The 25354-nt window shown below is 38.1% G+C and overlaps 1 protein-coding gene across 1 annotated transcript in view; it reads right to left on the reverse strand.

The window, feature by feature from the left end:
• The window catches only part of LOC139743638 (uncharacterized), a 30793-nt gene extending 11786 nt beyond the window's left edge, over nt 1–19007 (reverse strand). The window contains exons 1-5 of the mRNA XM_071654106.1: nt 18797–19007; nt 14704–14915; nt 13756–13878; nt 11150–11717; nt 10803–10860 (exon numbers count right to left, since the gene is read on the reverse strand). Of these exons, the coding sequence (XP_071510207.1) occupies nt 10803–10860; nt 11150–11717; nt 13756–13878; nt 14704–14915; nt 18797–18987 (1152 nt within the window). The 5' untranslated portion in view covers nt 18988–19007. The remainder of the gene's footprint in view (nt 1–10802; nt 10861–11149; nt 11718–13755; nt 13879–14703; nt 14916–18796) is intronic.
• Nucleotides 19008–25354: the final 6347 nt, after the last annotated feature.

Below are 25354 nucleotides of genomic sequence, written 5' to 3' on the forward strand. Positions count from 1 at the left end.
TGCATTTAATGAATATTTTATCAATATTGGAGAAAGTGTGGCAGGACAATGTGATGATATACAATACGACAAATGTATGCAATATGTTCATAAAAACCCATCAAGTGCCTTTTTCTTGCCATGCTCTCCAAAAGAGATTATTGAGACTGTGTGTAAATTAAAAGATAAGAGTCCTGGTTTTGATAATGTTGATGTAGCTATTGTAAAGAAAGTTATTCATATTTTGTGTATCCCAATAATGATGTGCAATAATCAACCTATCATTTACTACAGGTACTGTACCTGATCAAATGAAAATTGCGAAAGTTATCCCTATTTTTAAAGGCGGAGATAAAGAACGGATATCGAATTACCGTCCCGTCTCTATTTTACCGTTGTTTTCAAAAAATTTAGAAAAGTGTGTATACACACGCATTGTAAAATTTCCTGATAAGTGCAATATCATAACAAATAGTCAGTATGGTTTTAGGGCAGGTCACTTAACATCCTCTGCCATTATTGAATTTGTTCATAAGGTTGTAAATGTTTTTGATAATAGAGATGTAATGATAGGGTTATTTTTAGATTTAAGTAAGGCATTTGATATTCTTCATCATTATATTTTATTACATATCATAAGATTTATTTGTATGGAATTTGTGGAGTAGTATTGAAATTGTTTGTAAGTTATTTAAGTAATCGTAAGCAGTTTGTGATTTCTGAAACTGTAGAATCAAAGATGATGTCAGTAAGGTGCGGCGTGCCCCAGGGATCCATTTTGGGCCCACTCCTTTTTTTTTTTTGCTTTACATTACTGACATAGTCAATGTTTCTAATGAATTACAAATGATATTATTTGCGGATGACACGAGTGTGTTTATGTCCGACAATGATCTTCATGTACTTCAAAGTAATTTCAATAAGGAATTTAGTAAACTTGTTGATTGGTTTGATTATAATAGGCTAATGATTAATGTAAATAAAACAAATTATATAATGTTTACCAATAAAAAGATCAATGTATGTGATATACAGATTAAACTTAAAGATGTTATAATAAAACAAGTTAATTCTATGAAATTTCTTGGTGTCATAATTGACAATAAGTTGAACTGGAATTAGCACACTCGAGTCATCTGCAACAAATTAGCCAAAAATGTTGGAGTATTTACCAGATTGAAATTCTTACCTAAAATATTTTGATTATTCTGTATAATACCTGAATTCTCCCGCATTTGAATTATTGTTCAGTAATATGGGCCAATTCCAGTATGTCAAATGTAAATAGAATATTGTTTCAAAAGAAACTTATTCGTTCGATAAATCACAGTGATTATTATGCCCATACTACTCCAATATTTTACCAACTGAAACTTTTGAGGTTTCAAGATATTTACATTTATCAGTGTGCAATATCTATGTATTCATGTTTTAACAATATGATTCCTAAAAGGTTATTAGATTATTTTAAGTTATATACTAATTGTAGATATAACATGAGAAATGTTAACGTATATACTGTTCCTTTTGCCAGAACCTTGCCGTCTCAAAAATCGATATTTGTCAATGGACCTAAAATATGGAACGGAATTCCTCCTGATATTCGAGGCAGCACATCATTACGATTATTCCAAAGGAGATACAAATTATACCTTCTAAATCAATACACTGAATTTTCTGATTGTTAGGCCATTTGTGTGTAGGTGTGCGTATGTGTGTATGTGTGTGTGTGTGTATTTCTGATAGGTGTGTACAATCATATTTTAATTTGCTGAAATTGAGACGTTTTATATTTATCAAAGATATTTTCCATGACAAGATTCATTATAATATATGTGTATATTTTTCTGGAGACAGGCTTAGATATAAGGCTGTGCCTTTCTGCTTGTCTCCTAACACTATCCAATCAGTTTGTTTTGTTATACTTCTCATGAATGTTGTTATAATGATAATGCTTTTTGTAGTCTAATTGATTGTAATGCTGTATGTTTCTGTTTATATGTTGATTTTTATAGAAGTGTTGAATAAACTTGAAACCTTGTAACCTTGAAAAGTATTAGTCACTGACATGACTGAGGTAACTTCACCTTTTAACATTCATTTGTTTACCCCTCATGCCCTTTGGATCGATGTGTTGACATAAAATAAACTGGGGTCGGCAAGCCTCTTACATTATGCGGAATCTGTATCATTAAAATCAACTTCCGGCACAGCAAGAGACAGAATTCTTATTTTGATTTATCTCGTCTTACATCTCTTTTTAAGTAATCTTGATAGGATTTATGTTTCTTTTAGTATGCACTCTGTTTGATATAACACATGCTCTATAATTTTTAATCTTATAGTACTTTCTGAAAATCTTCGCTTTCATAATTATGTAATGTCCACCCTGCTTAGAGACTTTATTGTACTTTGCGCTTTATTAGCATGATTAAAGAGATGCTACAGTATTGGTGGAGATGAGAATTGGGCTTTTAATTTTTTGGCGAGATACCAAGAAAACACTTATGAAATAGTACAGAGTATACCATGCTTAGAGGAATTCAAAGTTTATTTGATGAAAATCGGGTTTTGAATGACTGAAACATCCAAAAACAAAGTAAAGCAAACCGATCGAAAAAAAAAGCGTGGGTCCCACACTTTATTAGAATCGCTCTGTTGTGGATATCTCAGCCATTTCAAAACCAATTTCCATCAAATAAACGTTGAATTCCTCATGGAATTACATGCTCTTTCATATTTCAATAGAAGTTTCTCATTATCTCACCAAAAAATGTTAGAAAACTGAAATTAGGTCTAAACCAAAACTATACAATCCCTTTAAAGTGTGTATCTCATTGGGCTGGAGACTAGTTAGTGACTAGTTAGTTAGGTGGCAATTCGAGTCTCTCTGGTCGCGGGGTGGTCGCAGAGACGTCTCCGCGATGTCTCCTGGAACGTTAGCCGAGTCTCGATCCGCGAAGTAGCGAGAGAATCGAACACATTCTATTATTTCGGAGACTCTTTCCAGTCTCCAGCTGGTCGCGAAGACGTCTCCAAGTCGCGGTCAAGTCGCGAAGACTAATTCTATTCGCGAGGTCTCCGAGACGTCCCCGCGACTTTGCAGAGACCCTTTGGCGACGTACTTGAGACTTCTTGGGGACGTCGCGGCGAGTACGTCTCCGTGACTTCCGGGCGAATGAATCATCACCTTAATTGGAGACGTCTCTGAAGCCGCCGCGGAGTCGCCTTCTTGGTGAAGGCGTTAGCCATTCTTTTTATTTTTATTTAATTTTTTGTTTTGTTTTGTTTTGGTCTTTCGAGTCGCGGCAGTCGCGGCGGCGAAGTCTCTTCCAGTGAGATACACCCTTAAAATTGTACAGTCTTGCTTTGTTAAAACATGAAAATGTGCAAATAGAATTAAAAAGAACAATTGTGTGTTTGCATTAAAACACAGTCAATTATATTCAAATAATTTGACTGACTAGAACGGTCATACAAAGAAGAAGTGCAAAAACTTCATTTTTTTTTAGCGAGCATAACTAGGTAAACGTTCTTAAATAGCAAGAACAGTTAATTAGAATTAGTTAGAATTTAGAATCCCCCTTCCCCTAAGCTCTACCTCACTAGACTTTATACATACAGATGGTGCACATTCGGAATAAGAGCTAAATTCCGTGATTTCACTTCGATGAAAAAGTATTGCACCAAAAATTTACACCAGATCGCTGAATTTCAGGTCTGAAAACGCAAAATCACCTTCGTGTGGGAGGGGATATGCCCCTATCTACACCCTGTGCTTTTTCTGTTTGATTGCTGAACAGACAGCGTTCATGATATTCAGTGTAAGAATTGTTTAATACAAGAAGATTATTTAAATGATACCATTTTATAGGCAAATTGTTCAATAATAATCTACACTAAAATATACTGCAACCTTAAACAAGTGGGACTGTTTCACGTCGATAAAACGCGCAAAAACATGCATCAAATTGCACCATTTGCAACATCAAATTGCAAAAAGTTCTCACCATGGGAGGAGGGGACACCCCCCTCCCACATCCTCCCCTGCCCCTTCGCTCGCTCCGCTCGCTCGGGTTCAGTCGCGTTCATGATATTCAGTGAAAAGAATTAATACAAGAAGATTATTTAAATGATACCATTTTATAGGCAAATTATTCAATGATAACCTACATCAAAATATACTGCTACCTTAAACAAGTGGAACTGTTCCACGTCGATAAAACGCGCAAAAACATGCATCAAATTGCACCATTTACAACATCAAAATGCAAAAAGTTCTCACCGTGGGAGGGGGAAACCCCCCACCCTCGCTCGCTCCGCTCGCTCCGCTCGCTCGGGCTCGGTCGCTTCGCTCCCTCGCACACTAACCGCCCCCCCCCCCAAAGATGAAATCCTGGCTACGCCGTTGGTCGGGGGCACACATTCATCTCATTATTTTCATTCGGAGACACTCTAAATCCCGCTGAACGTTCTCGTTCATTATCCATAATGTGAAAGCAACATCCTGATTCCCATCTAGGTTCTGAGATTTCTGACAACTTCTTACACCCTCTTTACATCTGTTTAACTCGGCAAACATCGCTCAGGCACTCTTGAACTTTGTTTTCGACGACAAACACGCAAACTGACAGTGCATATTTGCATTGTAAGTTCAAATGTCTCAATTTATGTTTGCATAGGCAAATTGAGAATAAATGTGTATTGCATGCATGTTCGTCATTCAGCTAAACACAGTGGATAGGTTTTAATTCGGAATGCCTCTAGTCACGAACATGAGTATTCTGTATAATATATCCCGTCTGGAATCGTTTGCGTGCTCGGAGTTGGAGTAAGTTAAAACAAAAAGAAAGTGAATTTTGGATAATGTTTATATATCGAGCACTGCCTCCTTTTAAGATATGAAGAGCTTGCTTCTAAAAGGCGCTATATCTTTCATTTTTCAATGGATTTAGCGCCTTTTGGAAGCAAGCTCTTGATAATTATACTGTCAAAACAATTCCGTAATGGGCACTGCTTTGCACTGGACACTTTGTGCAAGGCTCTGGGGTTTTCTGTGCCAATTGGCAATATAGACAGATAATAGTAGGCCCTAATTTGATGCCACTCGGCTCTGAACCAGACTATCCTACGTGCTTTTGAAGAAGTGTGAATCAACCAATGAATATAGATAATTAAATAATCAAAATGTTTTCCAAAACATTCACCTTTAGAACATAATTTCCAAAACCGGTCAAGGCTCGTTTTTCATTTTTCTAATATTCAAGCAAGATCTAGGCTATATAATCTCCTCACACATTTTTTTTTTTATTAACAGCCTGTCGTGCATTTGTAAGCAGGGTAATCTGGTTATGGCAAGCTGATACCATTTAGAAATTGTCATGCTTCTGTCATCTGAAGTTACTGTTGGTGAGGTACATAACCAAAGGCAAGAACATTATATGATTAAACAGCTGACACATAATCATATCAATCAAACAGTCTAAATTCTGTGACGTGAAGAACTATTCACATCAACGGTCGTCATTATTAAGACAGAAGACCAGGTTGGGGGGGGGGGGGCATTTCATGAAGCGATTTGTCAGATATTTCGTCTGACAAACTGTTAAAAGCTACGGAAATCCTTTCATCTGATTGGCTGACAGCAAATTTGTCCGACAAAGTTGTCGGACAAAACGCTTCATGAAATGCCCCCATGCAGAACTAGATATCACGAGGCCTGTAATATGTTGGTATATTATATTTCAATTTCAAATCAAAACTTTAGATTCACAAAATATAGTGAAGAATTTATATTCTCATGGAAGCTTCATACAAACCTCTAGTTTTGAGTTTTATTCTGAAAAAAAAAACCTGAACGAAACGATAAAAAAAAAAATTCAACCATTAAAGCAGTTATATTGGAGCTATAGCAGGTTAATAATGGAAAAACAAACACTGATTTTTCCCCCAGTAATTTTACAAAAGTGAGATTATCATTAATCCGGGCCTAATGTAATCTTTGAGAGGATGCCGTGAGACACCAGAGCGATTTACGTGGCAAACAACTGATTGGAAACATTATCAGATTCATCCTTGCCCACCCCCACCCCCCCCCCACCCCACATGGTGAATACTTAGATTTCATACGCCTTACTTAATAGTACTACGAACAGGAAAATGACAGTGTAGGCCTATGTTACGGTAAGCGTTACCTTTTATTTCCTGCTTTCTTCCTGTGGTATTATTGCTCACTGCATGCACTGCTCCTTCGACATACAAAGTCACTACAGTATCAAAACGCACTGATGGCGAAAACGCGCCTCCATGGGAATCGGAAATTTTGTCTGCAGGACGAACGTGAGAGGGCCAAAGGGCGTATCATTTTGAAAACACATTTATCATGTTTATAGGCAAATGAGGTTGAAAGTTGACTCTTTGTTTATTTAGTTTATGATTGCATGAAGTTGTCACGGACAAGAAAAAAACATTCAGTAATATAACAGGTTGAGACCATCAAAACGAAGAATAAGAAAAAAATCCATATGGATTTTTGTTTTGAGAATTAAAGAGTTTCAGGACACTTGATGATGCTTTGAAATATACAACCTGTTGTCATATATTCAAGGGGTAAAAAGGGGTAGATAGGCCCTATATCTAGTCATGTCATACGCGTGCTGCAGGCAGTGCCTATCTCGATGATGCTGTGATCAGACACAAAGGTGTATCTCTGTATAGACGTATGCCTTCTCATAAAGTATAGCTGCAGCTGCGATACGACAGAATGATGTATTTTTACATATACCACCAGACCATGTGCCCTGATCGACGATCTGCAGTTCTGGGCCTCGTTTCATGAAAAAAATTCATATGATATAGCATCTCTTGCTGGAATGGCAATTGTCATGGTAACGGCAAGAATCCAGCTTCCTGATTGATTGTTGCTATTGGAAGTTGCCATTCCAGCAAAAAGTTGTTATCCTAACATATCTTATGACATGGGGCCCTGATATGACACAAGGGTGCATCTTGACTTCAAAGAATGTATATTGTACTTCCCTATGTACGTTGAGCTACTAGACACCTAAAATCCATCGTGAAATAATCTGCACATGACGTTTCCATTATGGCGTTAACAGCAAGATGTTGTCCTTCCGTACCGTCTTGAGCGAGTTTCGTCCTACCGCACAGCATCGGACCTAACATAATAAGAAGGAAGAAATCATGTGAGTTTTAACGAGATCTTATCCCATCAAAGCCCCGAGGCCAGCCAGCTTGAGCAGCCTCTTGAAGAAGAAGCAGAATGTCCAGAAGTGGCTCTTCACCTCACTCTATCTCCGATCAGCCGACATCTGGTATCTAATCGTTCTTGACTTGCCTAATACCGAACAACAAATTCTTCCCTTTTCATTATTCTTTTCGCCCCGTCTCTATGATGAGCTTGGTTCTACCTTATAACTAATCAGGAGTTTTTGAAATAGGGTGTGAAGGATTTCTCCGAATCTAGGACACGACAGACAGAGGAAAAGAGGAGAAAATATTAGAGGGCAAAGAGTGGTTTAAAAAAAATACCAAAAAATGAAAGTTACGTGACACAACACAAATCCAATGGGATGTACATCAAGCATTCGTCTATATTGTTTCTTTACGGCGATCTGGGGGCCTGTCTTATAAAGACTTGTGATAGAAATCAATCACAAGTTTTTTGAGAGCTTCAATGCAAGTTGCGATTGATTTGGGGACTTGTGATTGATTTGAAGGCTTGATAAGACGGGGCCCTGTTCTTAAGATTAACGTTACAACAACAACAACGCTTCAATCTAACGGAAACTCCGAGTCATCAGTCCAAGTTGAATATCTCGCTTATGAAAAAAAAAAGAATGAAGAAAAAAAAGTCAGGCAATAGATAGGGAGGTTGCAGCCTTTTATTTTTAGTACAATACTATACGTTACAGCAGTTGGAATAACATTGACAACACAAGAGGGCAGCAGTCAAACTTATGAACAGTTGTGATCAATTTGTTTTGTTTTGTTCATTCACTGCTCTTGTATTCGAGGTTATCTCCCTGTCTGGAGCTCAGCTACAGCGTTCAGAAATGTACTGTTCTTAACAAATTATAGACCATGAAATCACGTGACTAAACATTGGTGTGCTGAATATAAGACAAGATGTGTGTACGACTCTGTAGTGATCGCTCGTAACAGAAATACACAACTCCTCATTCCTTCAACGATTTCGTCCAGACTTTCATTCTCCTTATTCATGTTAAACTAAAAACTTTACGACGAAGGGAACTCGTGATGAAAGGTTTGATTTCCCTTTGAACATCGATATCGACACATACTCGATGCTTGACGTTGAATGATAACATGGTAAATGGATTATATCATTCGGCGATTTCAAGGTTGGGTTTCCCCCTGTGAAGGTTGTCGTTCAAAGTTTAAATGTCAATAAAAGCAAAAAGCGGCCGAGCATCATGCATGGTTGTGCGTGTGTTATACGTACCAGGTCACATGATGCACAATGTATACGTAACAATGGGCAATATATAGGTATTGCTAAGGTGTGTAAAGTGGCATCTATTACAATATAATGCCATGCAGTATATTGTTATCATCGTATTACAGTTCATTGCTATTACTACCTGCCCTTACTCACAAGAGCATTGCATGTTATCTTTTTTTATGAAAATGCTTCTGACGATTTGTTGACGTATATGATAAGGAACGGGACTGTGTATATTGTTCAGCTCAAGTGTTATAGGAGGATGAGTCACGGCTGGAATGTGAACAAAAATGATTTGGGATTCTTTTCCCTTTTTAAGGGGGTAGGGCTTGACAGGGTGCAGAATAAATTAGGAAAATTGTTTAAAATCGTCTGAGGCATTTTGTAGTAGTGTCGGACCTATTCTTTCCACGTTTATTTTTTTTATATCAGACACAACAACTAAACGTTCACTGATATTGATAACAAAAGGGACTTCGCAATTGTTGTTTATACACGTAACAACTTCATTAACAATTCGTTCAAGCATTAAAAGCAAATAACTCACACAACGTGTCTTATCCACACACAGTTTATGCTTCGCTGCTGAAAGCCAGTTAGCTTCACAAAGTTCATTATTGAAAGTTGAACAAAGAAAACTTGTGTTGTAACTCAGTTTCTAGACCTACATGACCTAAATCAAGTGGTATCATCCTTAAAGACATTGGTACGAAGTAACTTCATAGTCGCAAACAGTCAAACATTCAAATATGTTAATGAAATAGCAAAGGCCCTAATTACTGATCACTTTAAGAGGTACCAACCTCAGCACAGCGAGAGAAAGACGATGACATTATACTATTAATGAACACGTATCGCACTCTATTACATGAATAACTATATGAAACAATTAGTTCAGGGTCTTGTCTCTTCTAGAAACACATATATCTTCACCTTTTTGTGAGAATACTGCGTTCAATTCTGATTAATGATTTAGATAAGTCTTTAAGCAATCCAGTCAGAAACTTGTTTATTTTCAAAAGACTTTCTTATTATATTCCGACTTCCAACATAGCCATGTAGGAAGAATATCCCTTCCTGCATAAAACCAACTACACATACAACAGGTGGATATGACTTAGTGATTTGTTAATGTGTCATTACTACCTCCTTGGTGAATAGGTTTAGTCATTGCAGTTCGGAAACACACTATCTTTTAGTGATGGGTTAAACATTGAACAAAACATTGCGATATTATAATCTTTAAGATGCGAAATCAACATTGCATTGTCAAGGACTTTTTTCTTATTAAGGATTTCAAGAACTGTATCACATACCTGAACAGGCTTTAGAAATATAGAGTGAGCATGATTATTTTTGGGGTAAGGACTTTGTGAAGTGTTACGAGGTTTCATAGAACATTATTTACAATTTCTGAACTTACGTTGCTAAAAATCAATCTGTATAATCTATGAGCAATGGCATATTGGTCTCACAAAATGATATGATTGCTCATTTTATTGTAAATTACAATACTGCACTATTTCCCTTACCTTCTGAAGAATCTCGTTAATTAATCGTTGTTTTAAGTAGCTTTGATACTACGTTCTTTCTCATTGTTTTGCTCTTCATTCTAAAATTGAGTACAGTAATAATTCAGTAAAAATCAAACATGCATGAATCAGCCCTTCGGGATAAGTTTGGGTCTATGTATCAATTACTAGTAGACGCGTGTTGCGCCCCACGCGGATTATGCGATGTGTATTTCAATAAACTGATGGTTTAACAATAACAGTGGCACTTCCCCACTTAGAACTTGACGCGTCAAGCTAAATAATCGGATTATTACTTCCAGTTCTTTTAATTACGATACTTGCTTGTCAGTTATGAGAGCTATGGCCGTGATACTTCTACAGCGTATAATAGCATAGAGAATATCGCATTTTATGTCGAGCCAAATAAAAAGATAATCAGATACATGTTATTACAGAGAACAATATATCAAATCAGAGACAAATGCTGCTCAAAGATCGCCTGTAAGAAGGAGACAATGGTAAGAGAAAAAGAAAGCTACAAGAATTGAAGCTCAAAGTCTATTCAGCGTCGCTCGATTAATTGATTAGTACAGGTCCTTGCAATCCAAATGTATGATGACCTCTATCGATGCCTTTTGGTCTGTAGATAACAAAATCATACATCCTTCAGTTAAGCGTACATAGTACAAATTAAATGGCATGAGTGAGACAATGAGATGAAACAATTCGTTAGAAGATGAACCCTCGAAAAGTAATTTTTTGACATTTTTATTCGAGAATGAAAGGTAGCTAAATATCATATTTGATTTTGATTGTTTGTTTGCCTGATTTTTCTTCTTTTCTATTTCGAAAGTCAGCCTCTTTTGTACAGCTAAACCAATACTTTTATGTATATGTTTTTACAAAGAATCAAAGAAGAAAATTGAAAATGATTTCGGAAGAGAAATAGGTCTCAAAGAGACCAGGGTTTTGAATAAATGCCGTCAACGGAAGTTACACTGCACATCGGTGAGAATTCTGCGCATTATCAAGGAAATCAATAATCATTACTTTACGAAATTACGTACTGCCATGAGTTATTCTGCGAGTCGCATTAAGTAGAAACTTTCATTTACGACAATAACAACAATGATGATTTTGTTATTAACCAAGGTCTAAATTACCGACACACTAGGGATTCGCGGTGCAGTGATAGTGAAGCATATCGTCGCTTTGCACGGGGTTTTCCACCGCTTGGACAGTGAAGCCGCATTTCTCAAATAGTTTAACCGCTTCTTCTCTACCGAAGCAAGTTCCCAGCCCCATGCTTCCAGGGAACTGGTACGAGACCGGAAGGCAGTGGAAAAGACTAACGGTGTACAGCGTGACAGCGTGCGGCACTTCGATGTTGTCGGCGTGCTTGGAATGCATGTTAGGGTCGTAGCAGGAGAACATGGCGCCAGGTTTCAGCACGCGTCGAATCTCCGCCAGGATGAGGTCGGGCCGCGGAACGTCGTGCACGACATCGTAGATGAACGCGTAGTCGAAGGTATTGGTCCAATCTTCGGGCATTGAGGAGGCGTCACCGTAGACGTAATCGAGGTTGGTTAGATTTTTGGCACTTGCTGCTTCCTTTGCGTACTTGAGGGCTTCTTCGCTGATGTCAAATCCAGTCACCTTGCTTTGGGGGAAATGGAGGGCGATATTACGACTGGCACCGCCTCGACCGCAACCTACATCAAGGACTCTAAAGCCATTTTCTGAAAATAAAAAGATGTGATTAGTTGTCGCTGTTTGCATGGCATTTAAGAAAACATACAAAAATATATTGGATACAAAATAAAGGTTTTTTCATGAGTCTCAACTTATCTTTGATAAGATCAAAATAATCTCGATTTGTAATATCAAGTATAGATGGGTGAAGGTTGAAGTTTTGGATTCTCTTCCTTTTGTCTCCCTGGTAGTGGTAGTGTCGCTGCCCGGAAAGCCGGAAAGCAGTAGATGACAGGTTCGAGTCCCGTCGTTCCTTTTTTCCCGACATGTTTATGACATTACAGATCAGCAGTTGCGGTCTATACAAATTCCATTTGTTAGAAGGAGACAAACTGAAAAAATTCAAAACCTCAATCTTGATTTGTATAAAGGTTTCTTAATGTCAGATTAGGAGTATCTTATAGGGTTATAGTCTAGGGCCATAAGTTCTTGTTTTTCATGAATAATATATTATACGTCTCAATGTCTTTTCACAATGAAACATATAATGTGGAAGATGTAGTTAGGTGTAGTATATGAACAACTAGCAGTCATGCTTACAAACATCTTTAGGTTTATTTTTGCCATCGGACTTTAATATTTAGGGTTTTAATAAAGAAATAAGCTAAGGAGCAACATAGATAAAAAGAAAGAAATGTTTTTGAGTACATTAAGAATATGATATGACTTATTTAACAACAACAAATAATGTGTCTAGGTAGTGAAATCGATGGTAAATTGTCAGTTAATAATCACATACTACAGTTTAGGAGGTCACCAAGTTGTAAAGTATATTCATAAGGCCCAAGCTATTTGTTCCAGAGAAGTCATTTGTTTGGTGTGTTGTTTTTTTCATTGCCGGATGATTTGGCTTTGCTACTGCAAATAAACGCTAGAAAACTGAAATGTTACATTTGGGCAATAAAAGATAAAACAAAATCATAAAGTATTTTCAAACAGTAATTCACGAATACGTTTTCATAGTATGTGACTAAAGAAATACATTACATTTTTATGTAATTCCATAATTTTTAAGTGTAAACGCCTGAACTGCTGTTATGAAATGTAATCAAATGAAGAAGTCTCTGTGATCTCCAGTTTGTTAGCCGATGAAATATGCAAATGAGAGATTTTTCAAAATTTTTGCATATCCCAACGTCATAATTCTTTTTTCTTGTTTATATCATTTGTTTTTAAAAACTTTCAAGATTTCGAATTTACGTTGAGGTTACTCTAAACTATTGCAAGAAGAATTGATCAAATGTATCAAATTAACAGAATTAATTAATAACATTTGGTAACATATAGATCTGTGTACACAGCATTCCATGTCGTAAATTTTATTCTCTCTTCTAAAGTGAGTTTTGGAAACGTTAGTAATTGTTCTTGTAGTTTTCAGTAAAATTCTTAATCCACAGAGATTCCTGACATTTTTTTTTTTGGATGTTCAGCGTAAAAACTAAAAAGGAAATTTGCACTCTCTAAAACGAGGCTTAAACTCACTCATCACTTTTTATGCTGGCCTTAAATTTTTACCGCTTTTTTATGTTATGATTTTTTGATGTTATCTTATGATCTGATATTGTATCGGTATAGTGACTGTGTTATATTCATAAATACTTCGAATAAGAAAATAAGTAATTCCTAGATGCGGCCATTCACTATTGTAATAAGCCATGAAATTGTATTTTTGTGATTTGTGAGGTTTTCAGGTTTTAATTGTGACCATTTCATTGTGCTTTCATTACGTTGTGACGATCTAACCTGCAGATAGTCTTTTTTATTTATACTAATTTTCATATTTTTTCTAACATTATTGCAGCTCCTACAGCTTTTGAAAAATCTATTTCTTAAGAAGGACTGTAAATGAAATAATCGTGCTCGGCGACTGTTATGCAATTTTCCTACATGTATGGTACGTGCATTAGCATGTATGTGTCAGTGTAAAAACAAATGTTTGATGAATACAGCGTACACCATTTCCTTTAATTCAAGTGGGAAAAAGTTTTAATAAGCAGTAAAGGAAGAATAATAGTACTTTCTTACCAAGTCCTCGCTTGAGAGCCGGATGGGACGAGATAAAAGATTGGCACAGGTGGTTTGAAAACCAGAGAATGCTGCAGTCGGCTTCAAATGCGTGGAAAGATTTGTATTTCGAGTACGGAACGCCTGCATAAATGCCACAGAAAAAGAAACGAAATCAAATCTTGTTGTGTCTACTCTCATTCACAGTCTCGGTACAATGATAGGAATGGCACTCGGATTAGCCTTTTTTTTCAAACTCAGTGGGCCTAGTAAGGATTCGATTAGCTTGATCACTATCAAAGCAACAACACATCAGAGGAGAGTAAGCCTACAGCCCTGTTTTAACAGATTTTACCGCGGCAACGTTGCGACAACGTCCGGAAAACGAAATTCCTCGCATATGACAATAAAACAGCAGGAGATATAAAATCAACAAGTAAAAGTTACCCCGGCAACGTCCGAGCAAAAATCGAACAACGAACCTTCGGGATTACCAGTCTTAGTATTTACGAACCTTGATTTTCATTCGGATTCACGAACGTTCAGAATATGTAACGAACATAATTTCATTTTCATATCAACGAACCTTCATGGGTCAAAGAACATTCGGAAAAAAAAACCCAGCAACAACAAAACAACGAACTGTAACCAAGAGAATCATTATACTTCTGCAGGTTCGAGATACATATAAAGGACTACTTCACCGTCCGTAAGTTGGAGGGAGTTTTCTTGACGCGAGGATGAAGATTCGAAGAGATAGCAAAGTTTTATGGGCTTAACAATTGATACAGTGGACAACCGCCGCCCCCTCCCCCACCCTCCTTGCCATTTTCAGGACCGTTGTGAAACTTTCTTGAATTGGGATACCAAATACAAGAACCACTAAAACTTAGGTGTATTTGTTATTTATTTTGTCCATTTATTTCGTTCTTCATTTAAGGGAAGGTATAAAAAAAATGGAAACTTCACCTCGTGGACCGTCCTTCTTGATCGCCTCCAACATGACGTTGTACGCCTCACTCATCATCGGCACGCCCTTGCACCAAGCAGCAGTGAGGCTCTCCATGTCGCCCTCGCGGAAGGCGGACACGCGGTGGGCCGGAAGGTGGTACTTCTCCGTTTCCCCATCGATATCCACAATGCCACCACAGACCATTACTCCCAGCCATTCTCGAACATATCTGTTATTCAAACATACAACAATCTTTTCTCCGACATGATTTTCGTCATTTTTCAGGGTCAGAATCTCAAACATCACGTGCATCACGAAATTAGACATTGTAATGTCATCTACGGTAAATTTTGAACTCATTGCAAGTCAGATAGCAAAACGTAGTGTCACAATGTGTTCTGAATTATATAGGGCCTACTTCTTTCACGGGACCCGAGAACAATAAATGTCTTTCTTTAATATGGAGAGTAAATGATTTCGCTGTTGCTGTTGAACCCTAAACCTATTCAAATTGTATTCATTATAGTTGTTGCTCAATACAGGACGAGGGCATACAAGTTTTGTGATGTCGAAGTAAATATGTTGTTCTCCTGGTGTTCATAACAATTGAATGCATACTGTAATATTAATGGCTTGTTGGCCAAGATACTGTATTGCAATCTGTCAGGATTATTTGATGAGCAAGTAATGTGTTTAAATTTCTTCAGATGGTTACAGTTCGTTTGCTACTCGACAGAAGCGGATTAATGAACCTTCGGAATAACGAACCTTCAGAACAACTTCACGTAGACGTTTTGGATTAGCGACCATCTTGGTACAGGGAATTGTTATTGCTTGAGCAGTTTAATCATTATGTTTAGTTCTTTTTTTCTTACTTCTAACCCAAGTATGTGAAGTACTTTGTCATATGAATGCCGATATTCATACGATTATCTCAGTTGATTGCATTATCTTAATGATTTTTAAAAAAAATATGGTGGAGCCTACATGGCTCAGGAGAACTGTCTTAGAGGGGAAATCCAGTCCAAATATATGTTAGTCTGATAAGAAAGAGTAAGATATTACGAGTTCAACGGTATAATTTTCATTTGATCGGAATCAGATGAAATATAAGGAAGTTATGGCATTTTGAAATTTCGCTATTTTGCCGGGAAACAGTTCTTGAACAGTCAATGTGAATATGCAAATGGCAAAGTGAGCATGTCATTCCCTCACAACTTTCCATATATAGTTTGTACATAAAATTTTGAAATGTCCAGTTTTTCATTCAAAGGCAATTATAACCGAGGCTCAAATCCTCTAATTGATCACTATTGTGAAGTTATTCAACCGGGAGTAACATCGTATTTCAGACTTCAGTGACAAAAACATTGAATTTTCGTCATTTCATTTGAACACGATCAATGGAAAATTGTGAGGGTATGATAATATGGTAGTTCGTTCACTCATTTGCATATTCCTACCCACTATACAAGAACTGTTCTGGAGAAATTATCAAAACTTTAAGTTTTCATGACTTCCATATTTATCATCCAATTTTAGTCAAATTTCTACCGCTGAACTCGTAAAATGCTACTCTTTTTTATCAGACTAACTTATGTTTGGACTGGATTTCCTCTTCAAATACCATGACATGACGTAATTGCTGCTCCTCCGGGGGAAAAATAAAATCAAGATTATTGCGTGAACTTGAGAAGGTTTTATCAATGTGATCAAAGGTATATAACAAAACACTCTTAGTTATTGCCCATATCAATAATAAGTAGAATATTGCGTATATTATTACCATGGGGTACCTCTCAAACTATTTCACCTGCAAAATAAACGTACTTTATACGAGAAAGCAACTATTTTGGCAGGTTGATTGTGATTTGTAATCCAATTTTTCCCACTTTTCGCACATTGTTTCACGGTAAATATGGACAGTAATGGTAGACGACATAAATGTCTTACCATTGAGCGAAGTTACATGCGTGTCCACAAGTGTCCACTTCAGTAATTACCAATTTTGAGACACAAATTGATTTTTATCGCGTTTAAGGTTTGATACTTCCCGTCATTGTCGTTTATTCAAAGGTAGTTGCACCTGAAAAGGCACCTCACCCAAATAAGACCAAAGAGGGAAACAGTTCTTTTTGTCAGTGTCGATGCACAATTACACAATCGTCATTATATCCAAATATCTGAACATACTCATTAAGATGCATGCAATCAGGTGGCGGTGATGGTGATGATGGGATCAAAAAAGACATTCGTTCATAAATGTTCATGTGTGTAGTAGGTCCATATATTATACTCAAATCAATAGGCGTGGTCAGACTGGCAAAAGATCGAGAAGTTTAAGATCGCGATCTATTTAAGGTTTACCAGTGTGACCGCGCCTATTGGGTCTGTGTGTGGGTACGTGTGGCATGCGGAATAGCTATTGCAGCGACGTAAAAACAAAACAAAAACAAAACAAAACAAAATAAAAAATGCTTGCACGCGGCAGGCAAAAACGGGGACTTTTGGGTTTATGAATATAGACAAGTAACTCCAAACTTGTGAGAAAAAACTATAGCAAGAAAAGAAAAGAAAAATTCTCTCTCAGCCTTTAGAATTGGTCTGGATGCTAGGAAATCAGTAGGCGTTTTCACATCAGCCCGATAAAAATCCAAGCTCGAGATATTTTCCTATTTCCCCAAGTCAGAAATTGGCGCGCTATTTCGAAACATCGGGCTGATGTGAAAACGCCTAATCATTCACTGGAGAGAGAAAAAAAAAGAGCAATTGTGATTTTTATTTGGGAAAACTGATGAACGCACGCACATTTCGACATGGTGATGGATACATGTTCTTGGAATTTTATCTCCAGAAGGCGTTTTCACATCAGCCCGATAAAAATCCAAGCTGAAAATATTTTCGCGATTGCGAACTAGCGCGCTATTTCATTTCTTATTCACATCAGCCCGAAGAGACTTAGCCCGAATTTTTTTCGAGCTAATTCGACAGCTGAGTATGTGCAAACAGCATAAGTAATGTGTGTGCCCTCTCAAAAATTCCTCATGATTTGTGTGCAATTTGCCTCTATCGATCGGGTCACACACGCCAGGCATAATGGGATGCATCACGCTAATTTCTCGAGTCATTTTCACATTATCAAATAGCGCGCAAATAGCGCGCTACTATCCCGCTATTTCAGAAATTTCCCGAGTTGGACTCGAGAAATTTTCTCGATCAGAGCGATACAATTAGCGCGTTAATTTGTGTTCACATTATCAAATAGCGCGCTATTTCGCTATCGGGAAAATTTCCCAAGTCAGAAAATAGCGCGCTATTTCGAAACATCGGGCTGATGTGAAAACGCCTTTATGTGACGGAGTGCATAATCCTACCTTCTGTTAATTGCGTCGATCGCAAGCGCAAATGCGTAATGCTCCCGGGCTAGCATTTGGGCGGTGTTGATCTTTTTTTCACTCCGTTTAGATCACAAGAAGAAGACCAATGGAAAAGTTTGATTGGACCACACTACACAGATACCGAGAAAAATTAAGCAAAATTAGTAAAAGTTGACATTCATTCAAATTCATTTCATGAATATATATTGTAACAATAAAGAATGTGTTTATGAAGCTATGCTAAATAGATATTTATTCACCGTAGACAACATGGATATGGTGACTACAAAGAATGTCGCAGAAATGTAGGCGCCGGGCAAGATTTCATTTCATTTCATTTCATTTTATTTCATAAAGAATGTATTGTAAAATCATATAATGCACTAAAGCATTCTTGCAATAGATCCCTCATCATTGATGCTATATAGTATACATACATATGTGTATATATGTATGTGTGTATATATATATATATATATATATATATATATATAGTTTTTGTTCTGTTCTGTTTTGTATTTCTTTGTCTTGGTGTTAATTTTATTTCAGTTGTTACCTTTTACTGGGGAGAAGTCGTGACAGGTCAATGGCCTTTGCTTCTTCCTCCACATAAGCCCTCTGTATTGCATAATTATTATGATTGCCATGTTGTTTTGTATGTTCATTCTGTTTTTACTATAGTTGTGCAAGTTGTGGAAATGAAATGAATGAAAAAATTTATGACAATGTCTACCGTTCTTTGAAATTGCCTGCATCTGCTATTTCCTGTGATGTTTTCGGGGTCGGAGAAAGTTCAATCATGGTCTTGAAGAGCCCCGTCTGAAGCCCGAAAGCAACGGCCAATGCCTTGTAGCCTTCGTTTAGAGTGGTTGCCATGCGACCGAGAAAGTCGTCCGAAGTTTCGTTCACGTATTTTGCCGCCATTCTCTCGATGATGCCCTCGAATGTCTACAACGCAAAATAAAAATAATGTTATAAGCGTTAGTCAGTGCTGTACAAACACACACAAAAAATCCCTTACATTCCTGAATCAATTTCTCAAAACATTAAGCCTGCGTATGATACTTATTGGTTGTGTGTGAAGGTTTGTCAATAACATCCAATGTCAACACTTTGCTCTGTGACTGTTCTTACGGCAGCTTCTTCGAAAGTATCATCTACAGAGATAACCCCCTCCCCTCCCCAGTTGATTATCCACCCCTATTGGTTCGTAAACCTACATAATTATGATCAGAGAGCCTTTTGATAGGCGATCCGTATCACTGGAATCAACTCCATAACATTCATTTTCTGTTTGCATTGCCTTACGAAGTTACACTTGGCGCTGTACAAAATCTGTGCTACATAATATGTATACACGATGTTCCCGGCGGCCACGATAGTCCCGTTTGCCCAAAACGTGCGCCTTATGTAGGGGAAATATTCCCCCCCCCCCCACACACACACACACCATTCTCACGTCGTCTGGATAGGTTAGACTACGCATATTAAATGGGGCATTCCAGAATTTTCCAGATTTTCATGTATAAATATGTGGAATTGTAAATTTGTGGGGTTTATTGTGGTCCTTGAGCAGAGAAACCATTACTCTAAAAATCTTAAACAAATTACACTGAACAGTGTTGACGACATAGGAGCCTCACTTATTTCAGAAATGTAGCAGTGTAATTCCACTATACCGCCTGCTTAACAAGTTCACCTGTGTATAATCTATGCATGCTTTTTTCTTCTGTTCTACTAAATCGAGCCCCAACTCCTGCATTCTTATGGTGAGGCTGCCATGTCATCATCTTTGTTCATTGCAATATGTTATAAATTTTGAAAACATTCTTACTCCTCATCCCGATCACTATACATTCGGAAACTCTGTACTCAGTATGACTACTTTATAGTTGTTCAAATGTAAAAGTCTGAAAATCATCCGGAGGTCTCCTTTAATTTTCTCGTCGCGTTCCACTACGGACCGCTTCCAAGGTTTGTCACTGCCTCTTACGTGTTGTCACGCTTTGTTGCATTTACCCCGATTTATTACCGCCGACTATACTAGGTTTCCAGCACCGTGACGGCCGTGGCAAATTTTCGACGGTTGAAAAATCTGACACTGCATACACGGCAATCACGGCCTGTCACGTTTGCTCATCACACCCCCCCCCCCCCCCCCCCACGTTGTCTCACGTTCATCCTGTTTTGTCCATCATGATGGCCTATAATGGGACTGCCGTGACTGCCGGGAACATAAATATATGGCAAACGTAGCATTTTTAAAGCATCACCGCACCAACGTTTTCGTTGTCATATCCAATAGAATAAGCACGTGAAACATGGATGATAACATACCCTACTTCCAAATTTAGTTATTAACAACCAACGCCAGCCGGATACGTCTGGTTCCACATACACTTGAACTTCGTTTCGTAAACGACAAACATCATGCAAAATACAAGGTACCATTATCGCCTTCTCATGTGTTGAACGATCTTCTTATCAAAAAAGGAAGGGATCATTGCATTGTGAGGTTGAATATCTCTAAATTCGTATTTGCCTTTACGGCACCGTGCAAAATCTACTTAATTTGCTCCGCACATACATGCCTGTGCTTGATTCAAGTTGACATGGGGGTCAGTTTTATAAATTGGGAGTGCAGTCACGGCAAAGGGCATATCAAATTGTCCTAGTCCGAACTGTTTGTTGAACTGTTTGGAAGTGGGTGAATTTGTAATACGATTGTTGCGTTTCCATGTTGAGCACTGCTTCATTTTTAACTCTTGTCAAGCAATGTCCTTACTCAGTTATATAGATACACAGAGATGTGCTGAACATGACCTTCTTTATTTCATTCATTAAGTCCTTTATTTTCCACGGTTTAAAGAGGCCACACAGCCATTTTATATTTTCTTCAAAGGGGTCGTGACAGAGTGAACATTGTTCAAAAATTAAATATGAAAATATTGACACAGTGAATTGCAGTTCTGTTCACAGAATCTGTCACTTTTAATGAGGCCCTTTCAGTGTACTTTGCTTTAAGTGAAAATGTTGATTTTCGAGTTCAGTATAAAATAAGCAGTCTTATCTCACCTAAATACTGGCGAATGACCTTATGTTCAGGTGCGAGATTTCATTTCCTTTAGCTGCTCTAATTGATATGAGTTTTTCTTCCACTTGATTTTTGTGTGAGTATTGAACATCTTTAATATAATATAGTCATTATTCCCTAATTTTCATCATGTCATTCGAAAAGATAAACATATAGTATAAAGTTATATAGCAAATAGCTGGAGTAAAGATACACGCAAGTCGGCACTTTTACCTCTGGAGCAAGGCAGGTTTTATCACGATCTATGTTTTCATGAAATGCCAGTTCGTCAGCAGTTAACTATCAAGATGTGTGCAGAATTCATTGTTCCTTTGATCGACAGAGTTTTTATCTCTTTTCATGATTCCGTCAGGTCATTATACCCAAACTTTGTAATGAAATAATCACAGCAATCATTTACATCGTGACAAAAGCTGAGTGGTAATTAAACGGTTATCATTTCATTCAGATGTTTTCATTAGCCTTATAATTCATGATTTTTTTTTCTGGTGAGGTAAAACAGGAAGATTATTCCATTGCTCTCACCTACACGAGAGATTATAGGGCTATTCTGAAAGGCAAGCTGTCGTAGGGTAGGTCCCTACTGCATACTTTTGTAAGGAGCCATGGCATTTTGATCGACGAGAACAGTGGCGGATCCAGAGGGGGGGGGGGGCGCACCGGGCGCCCAACCCCCTTTAATCTTCGTAAAAAACAAAAGAAATAAAAAGGAAAAATGAAATGAAACCCGGAAGTGGTACCAGAAATATTTGTTGCGCCCCCCCCCCCCCCCCCCCCCTTTACAGAATTCCTGGATCCGCCCCTGGAGAAGGTGTAGTGTCTGCGGACTTGCAGGTGAAGATGGTTCTCCTGAATCAATAGGCGGTTAACTACAGGTGCAGGTATAATTATACACGAATAGTCTGGATTTTCATATAATGATAGGTTCTTTCTATAAGTTGGCATCAAAATCTCACATTGATGTCAGAATGGCGAGACAGCGTATTACACACGAATCCTCTTGACATCTTTTGCATTTACTTCAAACAGCTTGTGCGTGGAAAGAAAGAGTTTGAATACAGTGCTACTCTAATGTGCAGTACAGCCATTCTCTTACAACACAGCTCTCTCGACCACTACTGTTCGTCTAGGCACGTATCTACATTGTATTGAGGTCATGATCTTTGTCGAGGCGTGTGCATAACATTTCAGACAACATGCATATGAGTGTGACCATGCAGCTCGCGTATGGCATGCTGTGCATGTGCAATCGTCAAGCAATCGTATCATCATCCCATCTACTCTTAAAGCACTCATGCTGGTTTCATAGTCTTACATAATATACCGCTAAAACTTCGTGTTGTGAACAGAGGACAATATCAATATCGGCTGTTTTAGACCTGTACATTGTGCGTAGCTAATTCTTTTAGCAAATAATGGGCAGGTGAGTCCGGTTTTAATTTACGTAGGCCCTCTGATCGACTGGTTGGGCATGCATGCATGCATGTTGATGTTGTCTTGATGCAGCACGGATCGTCTTGGCGTCTGTAGACTGGATCGAGTTGCAACATGGCTCTGACTGAGTTTAGAACATTATTAAAGGACAAGTTCACCTTCATAAACATAAGGATTGAGAGAATGTAGCAATATTAGTAGAACACATCATTGAAAGTTTGAGGAAAATCGGACAATCCGTTCAAAAGTTATGAATTTTTGAAGTGTTTGTGCAGTAACCGCTGGATGAGAAGACTACTGCAGTGTGTGAATAACTAAGATGTCACATGCGTACAACAATATAAGGAAAATATAAAGAGAATTTCACAAAATTTCATCTTTTGAAAAAAAGTACACATTCGTCCGACTTGTTACCGACAAATGTTATGGGTATATTCCCCCTGCCTTTAGAAAGAGGCAAGTCAAGTGCTCATTTATTATGCGAAAAAAAGTGAAAATATGTTGAATTTTCTTTACATTTTCTTTATACTGTTGTACGCATATGACTCACAAGCTGTAGTAGTTTCCTCATCCAGCGGTTCCAACACAAAAATTTTAAAAATTCATAACTTTTGCATCGATTGTCCAATTTTCCTCAAACTTGCACTGATGTGTTCTATTAATATTGTTGCATTCTCTCAATCTTTATGTTTATGAAGGTGAACTTGTCCTTTAAATGCGGAGCGAGATGGAGAGAATCTCGAAATTTTAAGGGCGAAGCACCGCTCTCCTCATCCCCCCCCCCCCCTTCCAGGCGGTCACACACACATAATACGCTCGTATGCTCGTTCAAGATTTTCTATTATGGAGATACCCCTTTCAAGGACGGAAATGTGCTGGGATTTTTACCTCTATCACGGGCTTTTGGAAGAGACGCCATCAAAGTTACCTCCTACCGCTTTTGGAAGGGAAGCCAGGAAAATCCCCCCCCCCCCCCATCACTAGGTATTTGGAAGGAAAGCGGTAGCATGCCTTGCCAAAAAACATACACTGCAATTACGCATATTCAGGGGAAGGGGTGGGCATAGCCGCACTACCCCTATTTCAGAATTCATCGAGGGTTTGAAACTAACCCTATTCCTGACCCTATTTCAGGACTGTCAAAAGATTTGAAAACTACCCCTTATAAAAGATATTATTTAGGGGAAAACCACAAAAAGAACCCATTTCCCGGGATTTTTCCCCAAGCCGAGTCCCTAAAATATACCCCTCTTCCCGAAATCGGGAACGCGCATGCAAGCGTTACAGATACCACCCTCTAGCCCCTAAGTGTGTGTGTGTGTGTGTGTCGGGGGGGGGGGGGGGAGGGAAAATCCTCACTCTTATCATCATCTGCGTGACTATTGACCGGAAGTGACCACTACTCATACCGTGGCAGGGTTTGATCTGATTAAGATCACATAAGTATTCACGCCACGATCTGGATAATGTTCCTTGCAATTTTAGCATGTTTGTGAGGTATTTGCGGCAGTTATGTTCTAGCTTCCCCGTCAGGGCACAAAGAAGATAAAGTACTCGACAAAAATTGCCCTGTCCCCTCTCGCCCTGCTGCTTTAATCAAGTGGTAATTCCTAATAGTAATACGATTTGAAAATCACGAGCACTTACAGTTGTTGCACGACCAGGATACGGAGCCCATGCAGGCGGGAATTTATACGACGGTAACCACTAAACGATTACGATACTAGTAAACGAGACAAATCATGCAATACGTTATAGGGTTACCTTTTTTTACTGCTTTCTTGACTTCTGAATACTTGTATTGGTCTATAGACAGCGCACGCTGTACCCTGAAGTGAAAACGCCGACACACACTTAACTGTACGCCAATTTAATGCTTTGATGGCGTAACACACCTCCGCATCAGGTACCTGGGTATTATTTTGACCGCAGTAAGGATGGAGCCGGGTGACGGAGTATTCTGTAATCAACGGCCCGTGAATGCGTCGTACACGTAACTACAGTCGAAAATACATTGTATTTTGCGTAAAATGCTATTAAAACCAAAGTGACGAATCATAGTTTGTCACTATGCTCGTTGATATCGTTTGATGGCGCCCTCTCGGTCGTCAGTGTTCCCGCGCTCCCCAGCTAGTGATTTTCCTGCGCTGTTGTAGATGATTTTAGTATTTGGTTGGAGCGATTTGGCGTCGACCTATCACAGATTTTTGTTTGGAAGCGCACTCACCGGGCACAACACTAATCTGGATTAAACTATAATTTTCATTATAACTCTAATTTAGATTGCATATTAAACAAATCAAAAAACTGCAAACAACACAAAGTATATATAACATACTAATTTCACCTTTTATCATTACATCCCATCCAATAAATAAATAAAATTAAAATATTAATCTAAGAAAAAACAACGACTATGATATCCGATACTTTTGTTGGTGATGATTCAGTATATTCTATAACTTATGCTGAGGTTAGTTACTCCCAGATAATTCTGTAACTGATTTTCTATATTCTTTGTAACTCGAACATTCTGAAAGAAAGAGTACCAGAGTACAAAGAGTAGGCTACCAGAGTATAAAAGTACTAGAGTATAGGCCTACAATGTAGTAAGCACGTAAGTAGGCCTATAGCATCCCTCTGAAGGAATTTGGTATGGCAGAAGTCCAATGGAATGTCATATCTTGGCCGCAGCCGACTCAACTATCCAGCAGAAAGGCAGTAACTGAGCCTCAGCATGCACGAAATTTGCTGATATAGCTC

The sequence above is a fragment of the Diadema antillarum genome, unplaced genomic scaffold, assembly GCF_040938485.1.
Source record: "Diadema antillarum isolate AM-2024a unplaced genomic scaffold, OU_Dant_1.0 seq00001099_RagTag, whole genome shotgun sequence".
Taxonomy (NCBI): domain Eukaryota; kingdom Metazoa; phylum Echinodermata; class Echinoidea; order Diadematoida; family Diadematidae; genus Diadema; species Diadema antillarum.